General features: G+C 31.9%; 2 protein-coding genes across 2 annotated transcripts; both read left to right on the top strand.

Moving 5' to 3' along the window:
• Window positions 1-6,088: 6,088 nt before the first annotated feature.
• LOC105777376 (putative pentatricopeptide repeat-containing protein At3g08820) lies at window positions 6,089-8,457 on the top strand. The gene has a single exon (XM_012600627.2). The coding sequence runs from the start codon at window positions 6,282-6,284 to the stop codon at window positions 8,358-8,360; it is 2,079 nt and encodes a 692-aa protein (XP_012456081.1). The 5' UTR covers window positions 6,089-6,281; the 3' UTR covers window positions 8,361-8,457.
• Window positions 8,458-8,667: 210 nt separating this feature from the next.
• Window positions 8,668-11,479, top strand: LOC105777377 (organelle RRM domain-containing protein 1, chloroplastic). The gene is made up of 8 exons (XM_012600628.2): window positions 8,668-9,262; window positions 9,357-9,585; window positions 9,675-9,772; window positions 9,855-9,920; window positions 10,516-10,587; window positions 10,826-10,894; window positions 10,975-11,081; window positions 11,186-11,479. Exons 1-8 carry the CDS (start codon window positions 8,683-8,685, stop codon window positions 11,279-11,281), a joined length of 1,317 nt encoding a protein of 438 aa, XP_012456082.1. The 5' UTR covers window positions 8,668-8,682; the 3' UTR covers window positions 11,282-11,479.
• The last annotated feature ends 10,534 nt before the right edge of the window (window positions 11,480-22,013 follow it).

The raw sequence follows: 22,013 nt of genomic DNA, 5'->3' as shown, positions 1-22,013 counted from the left end.
TAATCATATGTCATGTTAACAAATTTTAACAATTCCCAATTTTATTGACTAGACTAATATTTTTAAATCAAAAAGTAAAATACTTAATTTTAAATTTTTAGTTATCTGTACTAAATCTCAATTTTGATCAAAGTATATGAATCAATAACATATTTTATGTCACACCTAGTTTCTCTTGAAACTCAAAGATTTGGAACAATTAGAGGTTAAATTGAAAGAAACCATAAGTTGGTGGCTTCTATCGGAAAATCAAGAAAAAATAGCAACTAAAATTGGATAAGTTTGATGTCCAAATTTTGTTTGATTGGATTAGAACAAGTAGTTTTCTTAGTGGAAAACAAAATGATTATGGATGAATGGTTACGATGGAAGGTCGCGTTTAAAGGGCTATTAATAGATGAGAAATGACTTCCCAGAGAGGATTCAACTCCATTCTATTTCATTTTCCTCTCTTCGTTATCTTCTTCATGTTGGGAAATTAGGTTTCTAAATACAACAAAAAATAAGTTTAGGGAAAAACTAGAATTTTAATTTTTTTTTCAAAATTAGAACTTGATTATGATATCTAAAATAATTAATACCTAAGATGAACGCTTCAATCAAGTAGTATTCTCTACTTTCCTCAAGCTCAAGTTTGTCGAGTTTGGACTCGCTTCGAAACATAAAATTTTCACAAAATTACTAATGTGGTAATTTTGTAATTTCTCTAAACTTTGGGATCAAGTTGTAAATAAGAAAAATGTCTCTAAAAATTTTCTAAAATAATTTTCCTTAGAGAATTTTCTCTCTACAACTTTCTCTTGAATTTAATTGTGTGAAAAATAATGACCTAGTGCTCTCTTTTATATAAGAGGTGTTTATATAATAGGAGAGTTTAGATAGTCCAACTATGATTAAACTTAATTATTTTAATATTAAATCTTATTAAATTAATAGAATATTTATCTACAAGATAAATATTAAATTAAATTTAATATTAATATAATCACTTTAATATTAAATTAATAAAATATTTTTAAGATAAGTATTAAATTAAATATTAAATATTAAATATATGAAAATAATATTAATTTTGAAATAATTAATCCGAAATCAAATTCTCTGGTAGAGTTTCAGTAAGAGTGTAAGTCTTCCACTACTTAACCATCAAAGAACCGTCGCGGCCGACCATCTGCCGGCCACCGGATTGTCGTTGTCGCAACCGTAGGCACTGTCGTGTTTGGTGGTGCCATCACAGGTGTGACACCCTCACAGCACCTCAAAAGATAAATATTCACTAATTACTATCTTTGTATTAAGTAAATATTTTCATTTCAGTAACATATCAAGAATGCAATATGATGCATGCGTCTTGTATTAAAACCTTGGAAAATATTTTTCCACTGCTATGATCATTCTCACACCCATCAATCATGTCGCCTTGGAGTCCTATAATTAACTAGCAAGAACATGAATTACATCCAATCGGTTCATGAATCTTAATTCTCAAGACTTCACACAAACCAACGACCGTTTAACGTTTAGCCATCATCTCTAGCTTAAATATCATTTCTTGGGAAACTATTTAACTGAAGATTGATGACAAACAATGATAAATAATTTTATTCACTTAGTATTATTAATTTTATGTGTTTTGTGTTTAAATCTTATTTTACTCCCAATTTAATCTATATTTCTCATTTTAATATCGTACATATTTAATGTGCTATTATTGTTATTTATTATATGTTATTTTTAAACACACCTTTGTATTCTAAATACGTGATGCATACGCGTACGCTATAGAATTTCTAATATATCTTTATAGTTTTTAGAATAATTAAAACAAAATATTATCATTTTTTAAAGAATCAAACTATAATTTTACTATATATATATATATATATAAACATAATTTTCTACCTTTGCCCTCTAAATTTTCAATTGATATAACGTAGGTTTTGATTAAATATATAGATGTCCATTAAGATCAGACATCTTATGGCTAGGGGTGTTCATTCGGTTAACCGACCCGAAATAACATTAACCGAATTAACCGACCTTTCAAAATTTTTAACCGTTAATCGAACCGAAATTTTTTCAGTTAATTCGGTCGGTTAACCGAATTAATCGAAAATTATATATTTTTATTTTTGGTTAAAAATTAACCGAATTACCCGAATTAACCGGATTACCCGAATTATCCGAATTAACCGAATTGAATCACTACATAATTAAATTATTTTTAGACTTTTAGACTTTAGTTTTAGTTATAGTTCTAGAATTTTATTTTTATTTATTAAATTATTTGTAATTTTATGATTGGGTTGAGTTGGGTAATTGGGTTGGGTTGAGTACTTGGGTTTGGATTGGTTTTAGGTGAATAGTGGGCTTATTTATATATTATAATTTTATTTATTAATTTTTTGGTTAAACCGAAAAAATTCGATTAATTGACGATTTTGAACCGAATTAACCGTTAACCGAAAAATCAAAAAATAATTAACCGACCCCCGACCGAAAAAATTCGATTAACAGATCGATTAACCGAATTCAGTCGGTTAACCGAATTTTTTCGGTTTTACCCGAATTTTGCACACCCCTACTTATGGCTGTAGATATTGAAGAATCATTTTATACATTTATGTTTTAATAAATAATATATTATTAATCGTTCGGTTAATCAAATTTTTTCGGTTTTACCCGAATTTTACACACCCCTACTTATGGCCGTAGATATTGAAGAACCATTTTATACATTTATGTTTTAATAAATAATATATTATTGGTTAAAAAGACAACATTCCATACCTTAATTAATAGTAGGATACATCAGATAATTGACTTTTTGAGCCATATCTACAACATATATAAAAACAGAATACATTTTTTTTACTCTAAAAGTAATTAGCTTAGGGTGCAACATCTACCTGATGATTACCCGTCTAAATTCGAGGGTTTAGATAAAAATATAAGTTCAAAAAATAAGTTTGGATAAAAATAAGTTCTGTTTTTTAAACGGATCAAATATCGGGCAGAAATTTTTGACTCTGGGCCTGCCCGACTCGAATCATACGTCTATACTTTTTTTTGTATTTTTAATTTTTTGAAAAATACTATATTTTTAAATTTGTTTTATATTAAAAATAATCTAAAAAAATTATGATCGGATCGGGTCGGACTCTGATTTAAAAATTTTAATATAGACTAAGCTTAGACAAAATTTTAAACCCATTTTTTAAGTCGTCCCTGAATTTAAAATTCTATATTTACCCAATTCGACCCATGATAAGGTCTAGTCCAATTTAAAACTCCCCTCCACTATGAAAGGATGTTGTAGAGCAAATATTATACCCAAATTAAGTTGCTAATACAAAAGCATAAATTATAAAACCCATGAATTAACATGGAAATTCATCATCAAACAGTCATAACTCTTAATCAACCACACTAAAATTACCTTTATATTAATTTGAAGAAAGCATATATAATAAAAATTTAAATTTAATTTTTATAAATATTTAAAAATAATAACATATTACTCTCAAATCTTATGAATTTCAATATTATTAAACATACATATTTATATTTAATCATATAATAAATTATTATAATTAAAATTATTTTAATAAAATTATCTAATATTACAATTTTATTTTAATAATAAATTTAACATTAATAATAATTTTAAATTCTAAGTAATACTGTTAATATTTTATTAGGAAAATATATTAGCATTGTAATAATAAAATATATATTACAAATTATCAATATTTTAAATTTTTTATAGTATAAAATATGAATATTTTTTAGAATATAAATATCATTATTTATTTATATCCTACTTAATTTCATTTAATTTCATTTAGCAAGAGAGTTCCGATGTGTCATTATTGCTTTCATTAGGAGCGAATCTAGTAAGGCAAGCAAGTGCCTTGGCTCCCACTAAACAAAGGCGATGTTTTTAAAACTGGTTCGGTGGTTGAATCGATTAACTCATCGGTTCAACAGTCTGATTAAAAAAGTATTAAAAATTAAAAAAATTAAACCGGTTCAACCGATTTTTTAGTCAATTAATCAATTCATATATATTCTCGAGCTAACTAGTTCAAAGTCACTCTATAGATCAATACCCTGATTGGTTCCTAGTCCAATTTAGTTTTAAAAACTTGGAAGAGGTAACATTGCTTTGCAAATTCTTTAGAAATTATAGAATTATGAATTTGTACATAGTAAAATTACCTTTTGACCTCAAAAATTTATAATTTAATTTTAACCCCTTAAATTTTTTATACTTAACATTAATCTTATTATAGGTTATTGTCATATATGCTCTTTTTTATACAATGTCTAAACTACCCATAATCTCTCCCCACCCTTAAATAAGAGGATAATATGCTTCAGCGCACTCGAACCCACGTCCTTCTACATTGGCAATAATGCCGATGTCAATCGAGCTAAGACTCAGCCGGCATATATATACTTAACTTCAACTTAAATTTTAATTAGATATTTGTTATTATTAAGTCTATATAAAATATTATATTATAATAAAACATATTTTGATTATCAAAGGAAAATCCTTCTACAATATTTTATAACAAATATAATTTATGATATGTTTATTTCACTTAAAATAAGTTTGAAAAGTGATTTAAATTTTTTGTCAAACAATAGAGAATATTTTACGCAGAATCATTTAAACACCGGAAAATATTAATTTTTTTTTAAATCTACATATATAGTAGAATTCATAAAATGTAAACTCCTAAGCTTATTTAAGTCGCTTCTCTAGAGTATTTACAATGCGATTTCCTTATCTATTTATCCAGCTTAAGGGTGAGTTTGGATGAGCAGTGCGTTCATTTACGGTTAGTGTAAAAACAGCAGTGGCGGTGAGATTAGATACTATAGCGACACTGTAGCGTGAGACAAAAAGTAAGCTAAACGCACCGCACCCAATCGCCCATCCAAACCCACCCTAAGTTAACCGATTCTATTTTAGTACCATTCATAATAGTGGGAATGCTTCATTCCGATTTTATTATCGGAATAATAAAATCTAGAGTCAATTTCAGTGTAAATTTTAATTAATACCGATTGTACTAATGTATATAAATTGATTTTGTTTGTATCGACTAAAATATAGTGTACTAACCGATACAAGAATTTTTTTTTTCAAAATATACTTTTAAATTCGAATTTAAATTTTAAATTTTTATTGTTTATTTTAGATTCGTTAATTATGCATTCTTATATGTATAGTATGAGATTGTCTTAGTATTTAATCTATGGAATAATTTTTTTTGAGTTTGTTTATTTTGAGTTATAGCGGAGTTGCAGATAGTTATTTGACTGAAATGTGTCTTATCCATTATTTATTGAGTCGAAGCTGGAAGGTTCTTGTTCGTTATATTCCGAGATTCCAAAATACAATAGCTAATCATATGATCAAGTGTATGACGACAAATTTCACAGAAGTTCATTGGTTTGAAGAACCCCCGCAATCAGCTAGAAGTTTAATTGAGATGGATTATGTGATTTCTTTGAGGAATTAGTGCAATATTTTGAGTTTTTTCGCTTTAAGCTGTGTTTTTCTACAAAAGAGGGAGAGAATATTTTATATAATTGATGAGTATTTTATATTTGAGATTTATTTAATCTCATTATTTGATATTAATATTTTATTATTTTTAAAAATAACAATAGATCCAAAGTGATAATATCAATAAAAAATTATACATACATCGATACAATACTCTAGTGCATATAAAATTCATCAAATTTAAGCTGATAGGATCAAAAGCAGTAATTGGTAAAGAATCCAATTCCACCATAATGTGAGTGAGATTTTGTGGTTAGCAAGGATGAAGCCATCAATAATATATTATCTTCTTATCTCCAATCACTTTTTTTCACCTTTATTTTTACAATATATTTACAGAAGAGACTTTTCTACCATACAATTTAGTCTGTCCAGCACTAAAATGAATGAAGCAAATAAATGCAATTGAAGCAATGTTAAAAGCTATCTAGTCAAAAGAAAAAAACAACTGCAGCTATGAAAATGCACATTTGCTTAAATTTTAAGAAATTAAGAAAAAAATGCTTTTTTTTTTTTGTTTGTTTTCAATATCAAGAGCAGTAAAGAAATGAAGCGCTGAAAAAATATTTTTAAAAAATTTGATAGCGTTTATTATGGCTGTAAGTGCACCAAAATCTCCGCTCATATTTTAACTTGTATTTACAATTACGTCTGGCGGTTGACTGGTGTGAACCAGTGTGGCAAAGCCTAGACATCCATGGCAATGGCCATGATCACGAGCCTCAGCCCTGCAACTTCATCATTTTCGAAATTCATTGAAATCAAGAAATGCATTCTCGAAGGCTTTACCTCCATCAAACACCTCAAGCATGTTCACGCCGCGCTTTTCCGCTTTGGCCTTCACCAAGACAGCTATCTCCTGAACCTCGTCTTGAAAGCTTCCTTCAATTTCGATCAAACCAACTACACTCGCTTCATCTTCCATCAAGCCAAAGATCCCAACGTTTTTCTCTGGAACACGATGATTCAGGGCCTTGTTTCCACCGATTGTTTCCTCGATGCTACCCAGTTTTACGCTTCAATGCGTACCCAAGGCTTCTGGCCCAACAATTTCACTTTCCCTTTCGTTCTCAAGGCCTGTTCCAGGCTTTTGGATTTCCATTTAGGAATAAGAATCCATGCCCTCGTTATAAAACTAGGATTCGATCGTGATGTCTTTATCAAGACAAGTTTGCTGTATTTGTATTCCAAATGTGGATATTTGGATTATGCACGTAAGGTGTTTGACGATATTCCTGATAAAAATGTTATTTCTTGGACAGCAATGATTAGTGGGTACATAGATGTTGAACGGTATAGAGAAGCGGTTGATTTGTTTCGTAAGCTAATAGATATGGGTTTGAGGCCTGATAGTTTCAGTGTTGTTAGAGTTCTGTCAGCTTGTGCTCACTTAGGGGATTTGAATAGTGGGGAGTGGATTGACAGATGCATAACACAGTTTGGGTTGAGCAGAAATGTGTTTGTGGCAACCGCTTTGGTTGATATGTATGCCAAGTGTGGGAATATGGAGCAAGCACGTTACGCTTTTGATGGGGTGCCTGTGAAGGACATAATTACTTGGAGCACTATGATTCAAGGCTATGCATCTAATGGACTCCCAAAAGAAGCACTAGACCTCTTCTTCCAAATGCAGAAAGAGAAGTTGGCACCTGATCGTTACTCTATGGTCGGCGTGCTTTCCGCTTGTGCCAGGTTAGGAGCTCTAGAGCTAGGGGACTGGGCTAGTAAGTTAATGGACATAGAGGAGTTTCTGTCTAACCCTGTTCTAGGTACAGCATTGATTGACATGTATGCAAAATGTGGGAGTATGACTCAAGCTTGGGAAATCTTCAAGAGGATGAAAGAGAAAGATGTAGTAGTTTGGAATGCTGCAATATCTGGGCTTGCAATGAATGGACATGTTAAACCCGCATTTGGTCTTTTCGGCCAAATGGAAAAATCAGGTATTCTACCTAATGCGAACACTTTCATGGGCTTGCTTTGTGGATGTACTCATGTTGGTCTGGTTAACGACGGTCGACGGTATTTTGACAGCATGAATCGTGTCTTTTCTTTGACTCCTACTATTGAGCATTATGGGTGCATGGTGGATCTTCTAGCCCGTGCTGGCTTACTAGGTGACGCTCATCAATTGATAAAAAATATGCCAATGGAAGCCAATTGTATTGTTTGGGGGGCCTTGTTGGGTGGATGTCGACTGCACAAGGATACCCAGTTAGCAGAATATGTACTAAAGAAACTCATTGAATTAGAACCATGGAATTCAGGAAATTATGTTCTCCTATCAAATATATATTCAGCGAGTCATAAGTGGGATGCTGCTGCAAAAATTAGGTCAATCATGAATGAAAGAGGAATACAAAAAGTACCAGGGTATAGTTGGATTGAAGTAAATGGGACTGTTCATGAATTCCTTGTGGGTGACAAGTCTCACCCCATGTCCGAAATGATATATAAAAAACTTGGTGGATTGGCCAAGGAACTTAAAGCAGCTGGTTACATTCCAACGACGGATTATGTGTTGTTTGACATAGAAGAGGAAGAAAAAGAGCATTTCCTTGGTTGCCACAGTGAGAAGCTGGCTATTGCCTTTGGTTTAATCAGTACCGCTCCGTTAGACGTGATTCGAGTTGTTAAAAACCTTCGTGTATGTGGTGATTGTCACGAAGCCATAAAGCTTATTTCAAGGATTACAGGAAGAGAGATAGTTGTTAGGGATAATAACAGATTTCATCATTTCATTAATGGTTCATGTTCCTGTGGAGACTATTGGTGAAATTATAGGCAGATGTATAACAGCTGAGAGATAAAGAAACTTGAAACTTTCTCAGTTTTGCTGTAGTATCTCAATATCGAATGTTGTTTATATGTAATATTGCCTAGATAGGAACTATAAGTAAGGCGAAGTTAGAAATTTTTTGGTGGGTGAGTGGTCGAAGTTAAGTTATATAATTTTATAAAAATTAAAATGTAATTTCACTGTATTAACAAATATCTTTATAGATTTTAGAAGGGCTAAATTAAAATTTTATTATTTTAAGAGGGTATATTATCTTAAAATTATAAAAATCCAGTCTGACTTTTCGAAGCCTAACAAGATGTATACTATACTATTTCCAAAATCCTCAGGACATTTGTTTACATGGGCTGGGAACGGCAAACGTGGCCCAACCCAACCAACCGAAGCCGAGTACCAGAAGTTGATAAGCGCGAAGCATAAGCATTCAGCAGGGTCGGGAGAAGCAACAGCTATGCCTATGGAAGCTCTTTGTCCCTCACTGGCAGTGCCCACCATTTCTTTTGGAATCAACAACTCTCACAAATCACTGCCCTATCTTGCTTCCCTAAACACTAAAATCAGCTTTCCCATTGCTGTTCAGAACCACTTCAACCTTTCCTTATCCAATTCTTGTATTTCTTCATCTAAAACTGAAATTGCAACCTTAGCTTCCTTTGTTTCTTCTTCAACAGCTAAGGGCAACTACTGGGTGGTGCTAATGGCTAAGCCTCCAGAAGGGTTCACTTCCAAACCCCAAATCATTGATTACTATGTCAATACTTTGGGAACAGTTTTGGGCTCTGAAAAAGATGCTCAGATGTGTATATACGACGCTTCTTGTGATACCTACTTTGGCTTCTGCTGCCATATTGATGAACAAGCCTCCCGTGAACTTGCTCGTTAGTGTTTTCTTCTTCATTCTCCAGTTTGTTTTCTTTATCTCTGCTTATTTTGAAAAGGGTGCTTACTTATTTTGCATCTCTACATTTGTAGGTTTACCTGAGGTTTTATCGGTTAAGCCAGACCCAAATTACAATTCTAAGCAAAAAGATTACACTGCTTCAAACATTGAATTTATTGCTAACATAGGGAATTTGCAGTTGTTTCCTGCTGGGAACACCAAACACTGGCTTGTTCGAATGGACAAGCCTGGAATTGGGGTTGTCACAAAAGCACAAATGGTTGATTATTATACTCAAATACTGACCAAAGTTTTGGGAAAGTAAGCATTTCCTCATTAAGCACGAAAGAAATCTGGGTTTTGTATCATAGAGTTTATTAACTTTGGGGTGAAATGATTGTTTGTTGCAGTGAGAAGGATGCTCAAATGTGCATATATCATGTATCTTGGCAATCCCAATTTGGTTTCTGTTGTGAACTTGATGAGGAAAGTGCAAATGAATTAGCCGGTCCGTATGTGTTCTTGTAATCTGTATTTGTAAGGTTATAGTGCATTTGCGGTTTTGGACTGAATGCTTCCTTTTACCACAGGTGTGCCTGGAGTTTTATCTGTTGAACTAGATAAGAATTTTGAGTCAGAGAATAAAGACTATGGAGGTTTTCCCCTTATCTCACATCGTTTTCTCTCATTTAAAAAACTATTTTCATTGTTCTGATATAGACCTCTTCATTGACTATCCTTCACCATCACTGGGTGGGAATATTTTATAATAAGAACTAGGAGGAGATCCTTGTATATAGATGGTTTTCCAAATCCCAATAAATTAGTTTCGGTTTTGGATTTGTTGGCTTGATGAGAATTTGGAAAGGGTATAAGAATTCGAAGGTTACAAGAAGGAAATATAATAATTTGAAGGATTAGTTTCATGTGGACAAAATTCGTGTGGGCGACTAGATGGATAAATGATCTCTTAGTTTGAAGGAAATGCTCATATTCTTATATGAGATGATATATAATTTCTTATCATGTTTAGCCTGCAAGTAAGATAATCTTCATTGTAAGATTTAAAATTTTGATATGTATTACTTTCCCCTCTTAGCTTTTGTTAGCTTACAATTATTTTTCCCTCTATATTAACATTCAAACATTCATTCTTATTTTGGTCAAACATACATGGCTATCAAAGTATCTGTCTTTTTCATTTTTATCTCTCTTTCCTTCCAATACAGAGTAACAATTCTTGATTTCTAGGTAATAATCTACAAAATTCTACGAGTGCTAGTGAAACGACCTCCATAAGAACTAAGAAACTTTTCATAACAGGTAATTGTTGCTGCTAATCTAATTTTATTCTCTTTCCCCTATATGAATACTGTCTTTGTTGATTTGATATCTTTGGATCATGTAAACCGGAAAAGTCTTGTTGCATCATTGCCTCTACTAGTCTTTGTATATTCTTTCATGGGATTCAAAACTTTGAGGCATTGTGGATTCATTTTATACCTTTGTTTCTTATTTGCTAATGGATGGTCTCTGGTGATCTGTTGTATTTCTCGAACAGGCCTATCATTTTACACTTCTGAGAAAACATTACGTTCACATTTTGAAGGTTTTGGTGAGCTTGTTGAAGGTATCTTTGCACGTTCCATGAAACGAGTTTCATGCAAAAAATGTAGATTTAGTTGCTAATAGTGCTTCTATTCTCAACAGTTAAAATCATAATGGACAAGATCTCTAAAAGATCTAAAGGGTATGCATTCGTGGAATACACCACAGAGGAGGCTGCCAGTGCTGCACTCAAGGAGATGAATGGCAAGGTATATAATTGCAAATACCCCTTTTTATTCATGTACTTTTTCATATCTGGCTTATGACTGAAAATATAAACTGAGGCTGAGTGCTTTCTTGTTTGCTTTTGTAGATCATAAATGGGTGGATGATAGTTGTTGACGTTGCCAAGACTAAACCGCAGAACTTCAGCGGAAGTCGTCCAAGACCGACAGTCCAACGAGAATGAGAAGGAAGTTGAAGCAAATACCCTTTTGGGAATCGGCAACAATTTTGCAGAAAGGACTACCAAAATTTGGTACATTAAAATTACTAGAAATGATCAATATGTATATATATAATTGACTTGGTAAATGGTAAATCCATGTTCAACCTTGTTAGCTACCGTAATTCGTCCATTATTTTCTAATTAAGTCTAATTCTTCCATCCTTTCCGACACGGCCGTGGCTGTCTAAAATATCTGGTAAAAAAATACAAGTAAAAGCATTATCAAGATGGAGATTTTTGGATTTTCGTTAATTGATTTCATTGCCATGGAATGTTAGAATGTTACAATGTATATTTGCAACCCCTTGGGAGTAAAAATAATCAAAGATAATGCTGGTCTTAGTCCCTGTTTCCTCTATTCAGCATTTGTTTTATGTGATTTTGATTGGATTTTAGTTACGGCAGAGAGTGTATGATCTATAAACATGGCATATTATTTTCTTATCAAGGTGACTTAGTAGTAGTTTATACTGCTGGTGGACAGCTGGTTCAAAATGTTGTCTATTAACCATATCAAAGGCATTCTTTTAATTTGAATAAAACAAATTTAGCCAACTAAAACCAGTTGATCAAAGCACTTCTCAACCTTGATATAAACGACATTCACAATCGTCTTTATATATATATATAAACGTGGTACATAGTTGGACTAATCGAAGAACAAGTACATACGAACATAACAGCTAAAAGTAAGCGGAAGTTTGTAGTAAACTTGAAGCAGCATACTTAATCTTGGATTTAATGCTGCAATGTGATTTAATGCTGTAAAACATGAGTGACAATCAACAATATTTAATCTTGGATTGGATTTGCTTGATGTGGTTACAAATGCTCTTCATGCAGCTGAGAAGCTTCTAACATTTATATATATATATATATATATATATATATATATATAATTTAGTTCTTATTTTTTTAACTAAATATGATCATTAATCTTTTAAAAATTAGTTAAAATTTTTTAATGAAAATGCTAATTAAAAATATTAACTTTTTAACGATGTTGGCGTGACAACTTGCATGACGGGCCAAGTGTTCTTCATGCTGACATGACATTAGTTGTCTTATATATCACATCAAAAAATACTTTACAAATTATAAAAATATTTAAAAAAAATTCAAACTTAAAAAAATTATAAAAGTTCAAAAAAAAAAGGAAGTATGGAAGTACATATAGATTGCCTTGCAAACTATTATGTTTAAAAATTTAACGTTTTAGTTATTATTTTATTAAAAAATAATGACTCTTTCGAAAAGTTAATAGTCAAATCCGACTCTTTTATAAAAGATTAAGAGCTAAACTTAGCTAAAAATAGATTAAAGGCTAAATTGACTAAAAATATGTAAACATTAAAAGCTAAATTTGATTTTACGCCAAAAATACTAGATATTTTAATAGAATTCAAAGACTTAACTTTATAGTGAGAATTGTAGTAATTATGTAGTGAGAAAACAACAATAGTGGAGATGATAAATTTAAACCAATTAGCATTAATCAAAAATTGATTTTTGTAGAGAATGTTAAGTTTTAAGAAAAGTAAACCAGTTTTACATAACAAATACTAGAATGATATTCCAATTATTTAATTTTTTTTAGAAAAGTGTAAAAATGACTTAAAATAAAGCTTTTCACTAATTTTAATTTAACAAAAAAATATGAAATATTATTTTCTTATCTAGGTGGCTTCGTTGTTTACACTCTAGCGACCATTTGGATAAAATAAGAAATATACAACATTCACAACAACAACAAAAAAAAGAACCCACAGTAAATTCAGTAATGGCAAAACCTCGAAAAACAAGACCAAATAAATACATTTTGTCTTTTTTTTGGGGGGGGGGGTCTTTTTATCGCTTGTTAACTTCAATTACCTATGTGATAAATAGAAAGTATGATGTGGTACTGGGTGTTAATATATTACGTACTGTATTAGAATAGTAAATTAACGAAGGATTGAGATTGGTAGGATGTGAATTAAACATATAATGAAATTAGAAATATGAATTGGATTGATATCATGATTTGATAATTCGAATATAAATTGCGATATATGAATATGGATGGTATGCGAAAGATTATGAGGTACAATTAAAGGAGTTTGAGGATCGATAAGGAAAGATAGAAAATGAATTTATTTTTATTCAGAAGTGAAATCCCAATATCTTTATCACTTTTTAGGTAAATTTCGTGGACGAAATTTCTTAAGGTGGGAAAAATTGTAACAACCTGATTTTTAGTAGTGTCAAAAAACGGTGGTTTGGCAACCCTATTTTCTACGAGTGAAAATGTATGTCACATCCAAACTTTTAGACCCGCAAATATTGGGTGTCTCCAAGCCCTAGAAAATTTTAGCTCTTACTGAGTAGTAAGCTTTGTGGACAACTCTCGTGTTAATTTGTAAAGAATTGTAATATTGGACAACAAAACCTTAGTGGCTAACTACATTAGGGCCTAGCCAGGAATTTCGATGAGAATGGAATTAAGTTGGTGTGTCATTTGATTTAAAAATCATAAAATGATAACAGAGTGGGGATGGTTGGTTGCATGTTAAGGGATTGGGGGAGATGTAATTGGTAAACTTTCTAAACCTCTTCCCTTTTGCCGTAGCTTAAATTGTTAGTAAGCAAGGGGGTGGACGAATGTGGTGGTTCCTCAACCGTGAGTTGGAGAAGAGAAATATTCTCTTTAAATTTTCAACAAAAGATTCATCTTTATGTTAAATTTTGTCATGCATGTAATGTTTATCATCTTGATTATTTTGGATTGTGCATGGGGAAGGAGAAAGCAAATCCCGAGTAGGTGGAACTGGCCATTGGAGTGGAAATTTTGGTAAACTTCCCTTAAATTGTACACTCTATCTTGTTTAATTAATTGTCAGTTAAATTGAACTAGCTGTTGACCTCATTTAAGATGTCTAAATTTTTATGACTTAATTGTTAAATTGGTTGCTGTTAAATTTTCGTTTGGGAGCATTCAAACATGTTTGAAATTTGACAATTTTATTGTTAAAATGGTTGTTATTCAGTGGTGTGTGACAGGCATTTATACTGTCCAAATTGATGATGAATTTACATGTTAAACTTCAGGATTTTTACCAGGATGAATTGTTGTCCAATTTGGACAAATTGTAATGGAAGTTGCATGATTGAATCTCATATTTAATTTGTACAAATCTTGTTGTCTGATCAACCTTATACATATTAAAACATAGCATTGCTACCGGAGTTTTGAATGTCTTGGTATAGCTGTTTGAAACAACCCCTGAACATGTAAACTTGCACTATTATTTTGTCCGATTTTTAACATTGTGTGTTGTCCGTTTAGGAACGATTTGAATGTGAAATTTGCTTGTGAGTATTCTAAATTTCTGCCTTTCATTGCTGATCGAGACAACCACTATAAGTGCAAATTATGGCATTGTTAGGGATTGACCCGATTAAGCAACGAACAAGAAAAATAGTGAAAGAAATTGAGAAATTGAACAAACAAATTTAACGTGGAAAAACCCTCCAAAGAGGATAAAAAACCACGGGCAAAGATAATTTTACTTTAATGGAAAAATAACGAAGAGTACAAAGATGGAGATAAAAACTAAACCCTGAAACCCGAAAAACAAAGAACCCGAAAAACGTAAACACAAAATTGTCCAAAAGTTCGTTTCAACAGAATAGATGAAAGGCTCCAAACAAAGGTTTTAAAAGGAAGAAGGTTTAACAATGAATGGAAAGTTCGGCTAAGGGTAGAGAATGAACCAACAATTGAGATTGTTGACCCGAATCTCAAAGTAGCTCTTAGGAGAATGTCGGTTTGGGAAACCAACAAAGAACCTTGACCCGCTATCAAATGTGATAGGAACCAAAGGTATAATGAACGCCACACCAAAAGTGATAAGTTCGGTTTAGCAAAGGAAGGAATGACGCCACAAGATAACTTGATAAGTCAATTCAGTCCCGAAAAGAACAAGGAGAAATGAAAATCTCACAAGTTTCAATTTTAACATAAATTCTGAAAAAAGTCCCTTACAATGAGCTGATTACAAGTATTTATAATGCTAAATAAGGCCTAGCTTAAAATTTACAATTATTCAGCTTAAATGAGCTAATAATGAGCTGAAATTAACTTAATCATTAAGCACAAACTCTTGAAATTCCAGGCCTAAGTAACAACAACTTTAATATTCCAATTCAGCTGATTAAATGATCTTGAATGCTTGGGTTTCATTATTGAGCAGCCAAAGAGTTTAGGAAGAGCTTTAAATTCTCCCTTGGACAGCCAAATAGACACCATGGAGAAGAAGAATAGACTGCTGAGTTTAAAGGATGTATAATGCTTTCCTTTAAATAATGTAACAGCTCCTTTGAATGATGCATAATGCTCTCCTTTAATTGATGTAACAACCACTTATATGTAACCGATTCCAACTGATTAGTCACATTTAACACTTTGTAATAGCCTTTGTTCATAATTGTTTCCAGCTGATTAGTCACCTACAATCAAAACACATTAAAAACACATTAAACACATTAAACCACATATTAAACTTAATAAGCTTAATTAATAAACTGTAAATAAACACATTTAACACTTAATAAGATATTCCAACAACTAAATAAACTAAGATAAACATTTATTCGAATAATTAATTAACTAAAACTTAGTTTAATGAAAATAAAGTCAAACAACTCAATTATTAACTAAGATGAGTTTAATATAGTCCAGAAACTCAATTATTAACTAAAATGAGTTTATTAAAATTAAAGTTCAGCTTGCAATAAATTGTAAGGGACGCCTATTGAGCTGGTCTAAGCATGTTTGATGGATTCAGCTACTTGCTCTCCCCAAGCTCGATCAACATAGCTTACTAACACATCTTGAAACCTCTTAACTCGTGACCGAGTTATAGGTCCTTGTGGCAGCTCAATGGGTTCGGTGGTAACTTTTCGCGCTAGGATCGCATCACTTGAAACCCGAAAAATAAAGAACCCGAAAAACGTAAACACAAAATTGTCCAAAAGTGTTATGAGTTTTAATCTCTAATAGGTGTATTTTCTAAGGTTGTAAAATAACTTATTTATAGGATAAATTCGTAGGTCAAATATATTATGCTAATAAATGTTAAATATATTATACTACTAAATCTTCTAGAAAGAATATATATTTTATTTAACTTGACTTACAAGCAATCTCTTAGAATTTGTGTCATATAATAACTCTAACAATCTCCACCTTAACACGAATTCTCAAAACGACATCTTTGCCAAAGCTCGCCATGAGCCTATCTTAAACTATGCAGGGAATTAACTGAGTGAATCTGTGCTTAGAAGCTAGAAGACTTCTAGCCTTCGACTTTTGCGCTTCCAAATCAAAACTAACTCGGGTCTAATTTTTACAAACACAGTGCCCTCATTTTTCAAAACTTGCATCCAAAAGAGAACCTTTCTTCAACGAAACGATCATACATTTTTCCTCCTATGACTAAGTTGCCTTCGCTCCAAATGAGTTGACTTCAACTCCGTAACGGACGAGAGATGTTCGATTTCACTGGTCATTGTAGAACCTTCCAGAATATAAAGGTTGCCAATCCTTTCACATTTTAACAAAACTAGAGCCCCACGAGACACCTTAATACCGCTCAACTCGATGTTGATTTTACAACCTTTCGAGTCTAAAATACTCAAAGAGATGAGATTCTTTTGTAAATCAAGTACATACCTAATATCTGAGAGTGCCCTAATCATCCCATCATGCATCCTAATTTTAACAATACCAATACCAATTACCTTACTAGATGAATCGTTTCCTATGCACACAACTCCACATTCAACCAGACTGTATGTGGAGAACCATTCTCTATTGGGACACATGTGGAAAGAAAATTCAAAATCTAGGATCCATTCAGACGTAAGCTCAGAGCATTCGCTTGTTGACACTAATAAGAAATCATCACCGCTTTCGTCAGTCAAATTAACACTAGCTACATCTTCCTCATTACTCTCAGCATCCCTTTTATTTTGCAGTTTATAATAATCTGCTTTAACGTAACCTAACTTCTTACAATAGCGACACATTTTGTCTTGCTTCTTTGATGCTACCAAAATAGAAACTTATGTATTTGCCTTGCTATCTGAACCAAACTTATTTTTGAGTTTGTCTTTACTCAAAAAATGACCATTTATATCCTCAAATGAGAGTTAGTCTCTGTCATAAATTAGGGTTTCCCTGAAAGATTTGTATGAAGAGGTTAAAGAACACAATAATAGCATAGCCTGATCTTCATTATCAATCTGAACCTCAACGTTATTTAAATCATTTAAAGGGTAATGAATTGACTGATGTGATCTCTAAGAAGCTCACATTCATTCATGCGAAACGTAAATAGATATTTCAACACTAAATGGTTAGTCGGAGACTTAGTCGCATAAAGGGTTTATAACCTTTTCCACAAGTCGAATAATGTTTTCTCCATCAATACCTCCTGCAATACCCTATTAGCGAGGTACAACTGGATTGCAGACAGGGCCTTTTCATCAAGCCTTTCCCATTTCGACCGATCTAGATTCTCGGGCTTTTTCGCGATAACAACTGTTTTCAGGCTAGTCTGAACTAGAATTGTCATCATCCGAACTCGCCACAAATTGAAATTTGTGACACCATCAAATTTCTCAATGTCAAACCTCGTTGTTTCCATCTTTGAATGGGCTGATATGCAAAAATTGAACTACCTCTGATACCACTTGTTGGGGAATTGATTGATTAAACAACGAACAAATAAAAATAACGGAAGAAATTAAGAAATTAAATATACAAATTTAACGTGGAAAAACCCTTCCAAAGAGAATAAAAAACCATAGGCAAAGATAATTTTACTATAATGGAAAAATAACGAAGAGTACAAAGATGGAGACAAAAACTAAACCCTGAAACCCAAAAAATAAAGAACCCTCAAAACGTAAACACAAAATTCTCCAAAAGTATTATGAGTTCTAATCTCTAATGGGTGTATTTTCTAAGGTTGTAAAAAAACCTATTTATTGGCTAAATTCGTAGGTCAAATATATTATACTAATAAATGCCAATTATATTATACTACTAAATATTCTAGAAAGAAAATATATTTTGTTTAACTTGACTTGCAAGCAATCTTTTAGATTTTTTAACTTGACATGCAAGCAATCTCTTAGAATTCGGGTCACACAACTCTAGCAAGCATAAATGCCAAGTGTATTTGAATCTATTAGGCTGTTTAAGGTTTATTTGTTGTATTTATGTTGTCCTATCTTGGACAAAATGAATGTACTACTATGGTTAAAAAAGTCATATATTTCTTGTTGTGATATGTTGTCTATATTGTGCGAACAATGAGGTTGTTTGATGCAATTTTTGTACTGCCCGTATGGTGTCAAATGTTGTCCAATTTGTGGGAGTAATGAGGCTATCCGAATTAGCATAAGAATGCAGTCTGTTGGTGTAATTTTTGATGTCTATATGAGGTTTAATGTTGATCATGTGATGTATGTAATAAAATCAAATTGGAAATTTTAAGGCTGAAAATTTAGTGCATAATAAGGTTGTTTGAAATGATGTTTGCTTGGAACATAATAATGTTGTCCAATATGTATAAACATGGATGACCATTTTGTGCATAATGTGATGGTTCTAATAAATGTATTAAAGTGTGGTTCGAAATTTACATGTTTAATTATTGAATCAATATTAAGTTGTTGCTTGAAAGTGCATCACTAGGAAACAACCAAATTAATGTGTTTAATTGTTAATCGAATTACATGCTTGGCTGTTGTTTGAATTAGTGTCTTAATGGTTTTAAATGTTCATTTTTAGGTTGTACAAATCTAGTTTATTGTTATGAGTTGAGATATTTGGGATGTGGCTATCCAGAGATTAAGTTAAAAATAACAAATTAATCTTTCATTAAAATGGCATTAAAGTATTGAAGTTGGGAGTTAGCATAGTTAACTAATATTGTCCAAATAATAATGTATATTGTGCTAATTTAAATGTGAAGATTATGATGTCTTAAGCTGAAATTAAAAGAATTTAATGACTATAATTATGTTGTCTTCTTGTTGTTAATTAGAATAGAATGTAATTAATTTTGTTGTCTTAAAACATAATCGAGGTGGGTTAAATACTATAAATTGAATTGCATTAATAATGAAATTTTGATATCTTCAAGCGTGGATTTGAGAGGAGAGTATGTCTATAATTTATTTTGTTATGGTGTCATGAGTAAAATGTATAATTTTGGGAATGATACAAAAGAGGTTGACGTTAATGCATGAATTGAGTTTTTAATTGCTGAATAAAATGTTATTTTAGAAATGTAATTTGTATGTTGCTAATGATGAGCTTGATGTTGTTATAAGTAAGTGATTTAAGCTGTTTCATGTGGAAATTGTATTGAATTGCTACCCAAGCCTAGAACAAATCCATGTGTGTTTGATAAGGGTATTAAGCAAATACATCTGTCACTTTAATTGTTGTCCTAGATAGCTTAGGTGCGTGCGAAGGTGAACGTATGCTTATTAAGTTTTACCGAGTGCTAGTGACATGTAGTCAAAGAAAGAAATGAGCGTATGATTGAATGTTACTATTATATATATAATGATATGCGTATATAATTCGCATTGAAGTGGGGAAGAATTGTTATTAGTTTTGGGTGCTTAAAATGTTCAAGTTGAATATGTATAGCGTAGTAACTTCGAGTATTAAGTATGCGGTAGATATATTTATGTAGATATATCCTTTTTACTAAGGATAATATTGGTTAAACTAATATTACATGCTTAAGTTTGGAAATACCACCGAGTACTTTTCTCAGTGTATGGTTTGTTTTATCTATGCGCAGGTTAGGTTTACTTGGTGATTTTCTGAGCATCGACCTCAGCATCCCATTCACAATCCCGGTCTCAGAAATGTTGATTATTCCACCGTTAATTATAGTTGGCATGTACTTAGTAAGTTAGGTTCCACGGTATTAAATAACATTACAATTAGACTTTGATCTTTATATTCTAGTATAATATATATAAATATATGGTTGATCGGTTGTATGTTATTAGTTGCATATATAAACAAAACTTTTTTTGAAGTATGTTTAAGGAATGTATATTTGTTTATATTTGTTTGATTTTAGTCACATTAATTGTATAATTTAGTTGAAATTTATTCATAGTTGCTTTGGCAACATTTGTGACACTGTAGCTCAGACCCAGTGATCGGGTCGAATGAAGGGTGTTACATCTGACCTTTCTTTTGAGAATACAAAGCATGCCTCAAATTTTGACTTAGTTGCAAACCTTCTTTCAATAGTTTCCCAAACATCAAAACTAGTGTGAACATTGGTGAGATACGTCAAGATTTCATCACAGACAGTGGACAACAACCAAGATGCCAACAACTTATCCTGCTGCCTATACAACAATAACTCAGGATTATCAACAAGCTTTCCATTCTAATCAACTACAAACTAAGAAGGAACACTAACAGTGCCTAAGACAAAACCTTGCAATTCATAACCTTCAAAAATTAGCATAACCTGGTGCTTCCACAAGTGAAAATTGTTCTCACCTAGTTTGACAGTTTCATGCTTTAGAAACTATTGAATCTTCCTACCAGCTGCAAAAGAGATTGATCCAGGCTCTAAAGGAGGACAATTCATCTGTTCATCAGCATTGGAAGAGTAGTGTTGACTGCCCTCGTTCCCTAAGATAACTTCAGGTGCCAAAAAGAAACAAAACAAAACCTTTACACCGAAAATAACTTGCACACCAAGAAAAACCTTGGCTCAAATACCATGTTGAAGTCTACCAATGAACAACAAGAAACATAAAGAAAAAATAATAACAAAAAGATAATAACATAAATGAGTCTACTTGTTTTATTAAACTGACTATAATAATCAACAAGAATTAGTCTAACAACTCCTAATTAACTTAGTTGAATACTAGCTAATTACATTGAATAAACTGACCTTGATTAACTACCTTAACTAACAACTGACTATAACATAATTACCTAACTGCTACCAGTTGCAACTGCTTCAACTGTCACTCTGCTGAATTACCAGCTATGTTGCAACAATGCTTTCATTTCCTAATACCTTGTAGCATTTTTCCTAACACTAGCTCTCCTTAAATCTTTTCCCTATGGTTTCAAGGCTGCACTAGACTAGATCATGGGCCGCGTTAGGCTAATACAAAATTTTAGGTTTACTTTTTAGGCTTTGAGCCTGATCCAGCCCAAAAATAGGCCTAAAATTTTACCCAAGCTTGGTCTAAATTAAAAATGCTAAACTCGAGTTCGACTCGACCGTTTGTATTAAATTTTTTAATATAAAAACAATTTTAAAAAATATAAAACATCAAATACACTAAAAACATTAAAATAAATGTTTCCTAACCAATTCAAAGTTCATTTAAAAAAGTCTTTATGCTTAAATGACGCTAAGATAGTTGCAACTTAGAAAGCAAATGCCTCTAAACTAGTAGCAAATTTAACAATAAAAGAAGAGTTATATAATATCCAAACAATAACAATAAAATACTAGCAATATAATAGCGAAATGATAGCAAAACAACAACAAAGAAAGTCTAGGCTATTCGGGTCAGGCTGGGCCCGAGTAAAAAATTCCTACCTAAGACCTGACTTGTTTAGAAAATGGGTCTTTTTTTG

The sequence above is a fragment of the Gossypium raimondii genome, chromosome 10 (genome assembly GCF_025698545.1).
Source record: "Gossypium raimondii isolate GPD5lz chromosome 10, ASM2569854v1, whole genome shotgun sequence".
Classification (NCBI taxonomy): Eukaryota; Viridiplantae; Streptophyta; class Magnoliopsida; order Malvales; family Malvaceae; genus Gossypium; species Gossypium raimondii.
This window is presented reverse-complemented; position numbering and strand designations above follow the sequence as displayed.

Bases quoted from the DNA above. Each gene is read 5' to 3' on its own strand.
- LOC105777376 (XM_012600627.2), top strand. From the start codon at position 6,282: ATGGCAATGGCCATGATCACGAGCCTCAGCCCTGCAACTTCATCATTT.
- LOC105777377 (XM_012600628.2), top strand. From the start codon at position 8,683: ATGTATACTATACTATTTCCAAAATCCTCAGGACATTTGTTTACATGG. The intron at 9,263-9,356 runs GTTAGTGTTTTC...CTACATTTGTAG, and splicing joins AGCCTCCCGTGAACTTGCTC to GTTTACCTGAGGTTTTATCG. The intron at 9,586-9,674 runs GTAAGCATTTCC...TGTTTGTTGCAG, and splicing joins CTGACCAAAGTTTTGGGAAA to TGAGAAGGATGCTCAAATGT.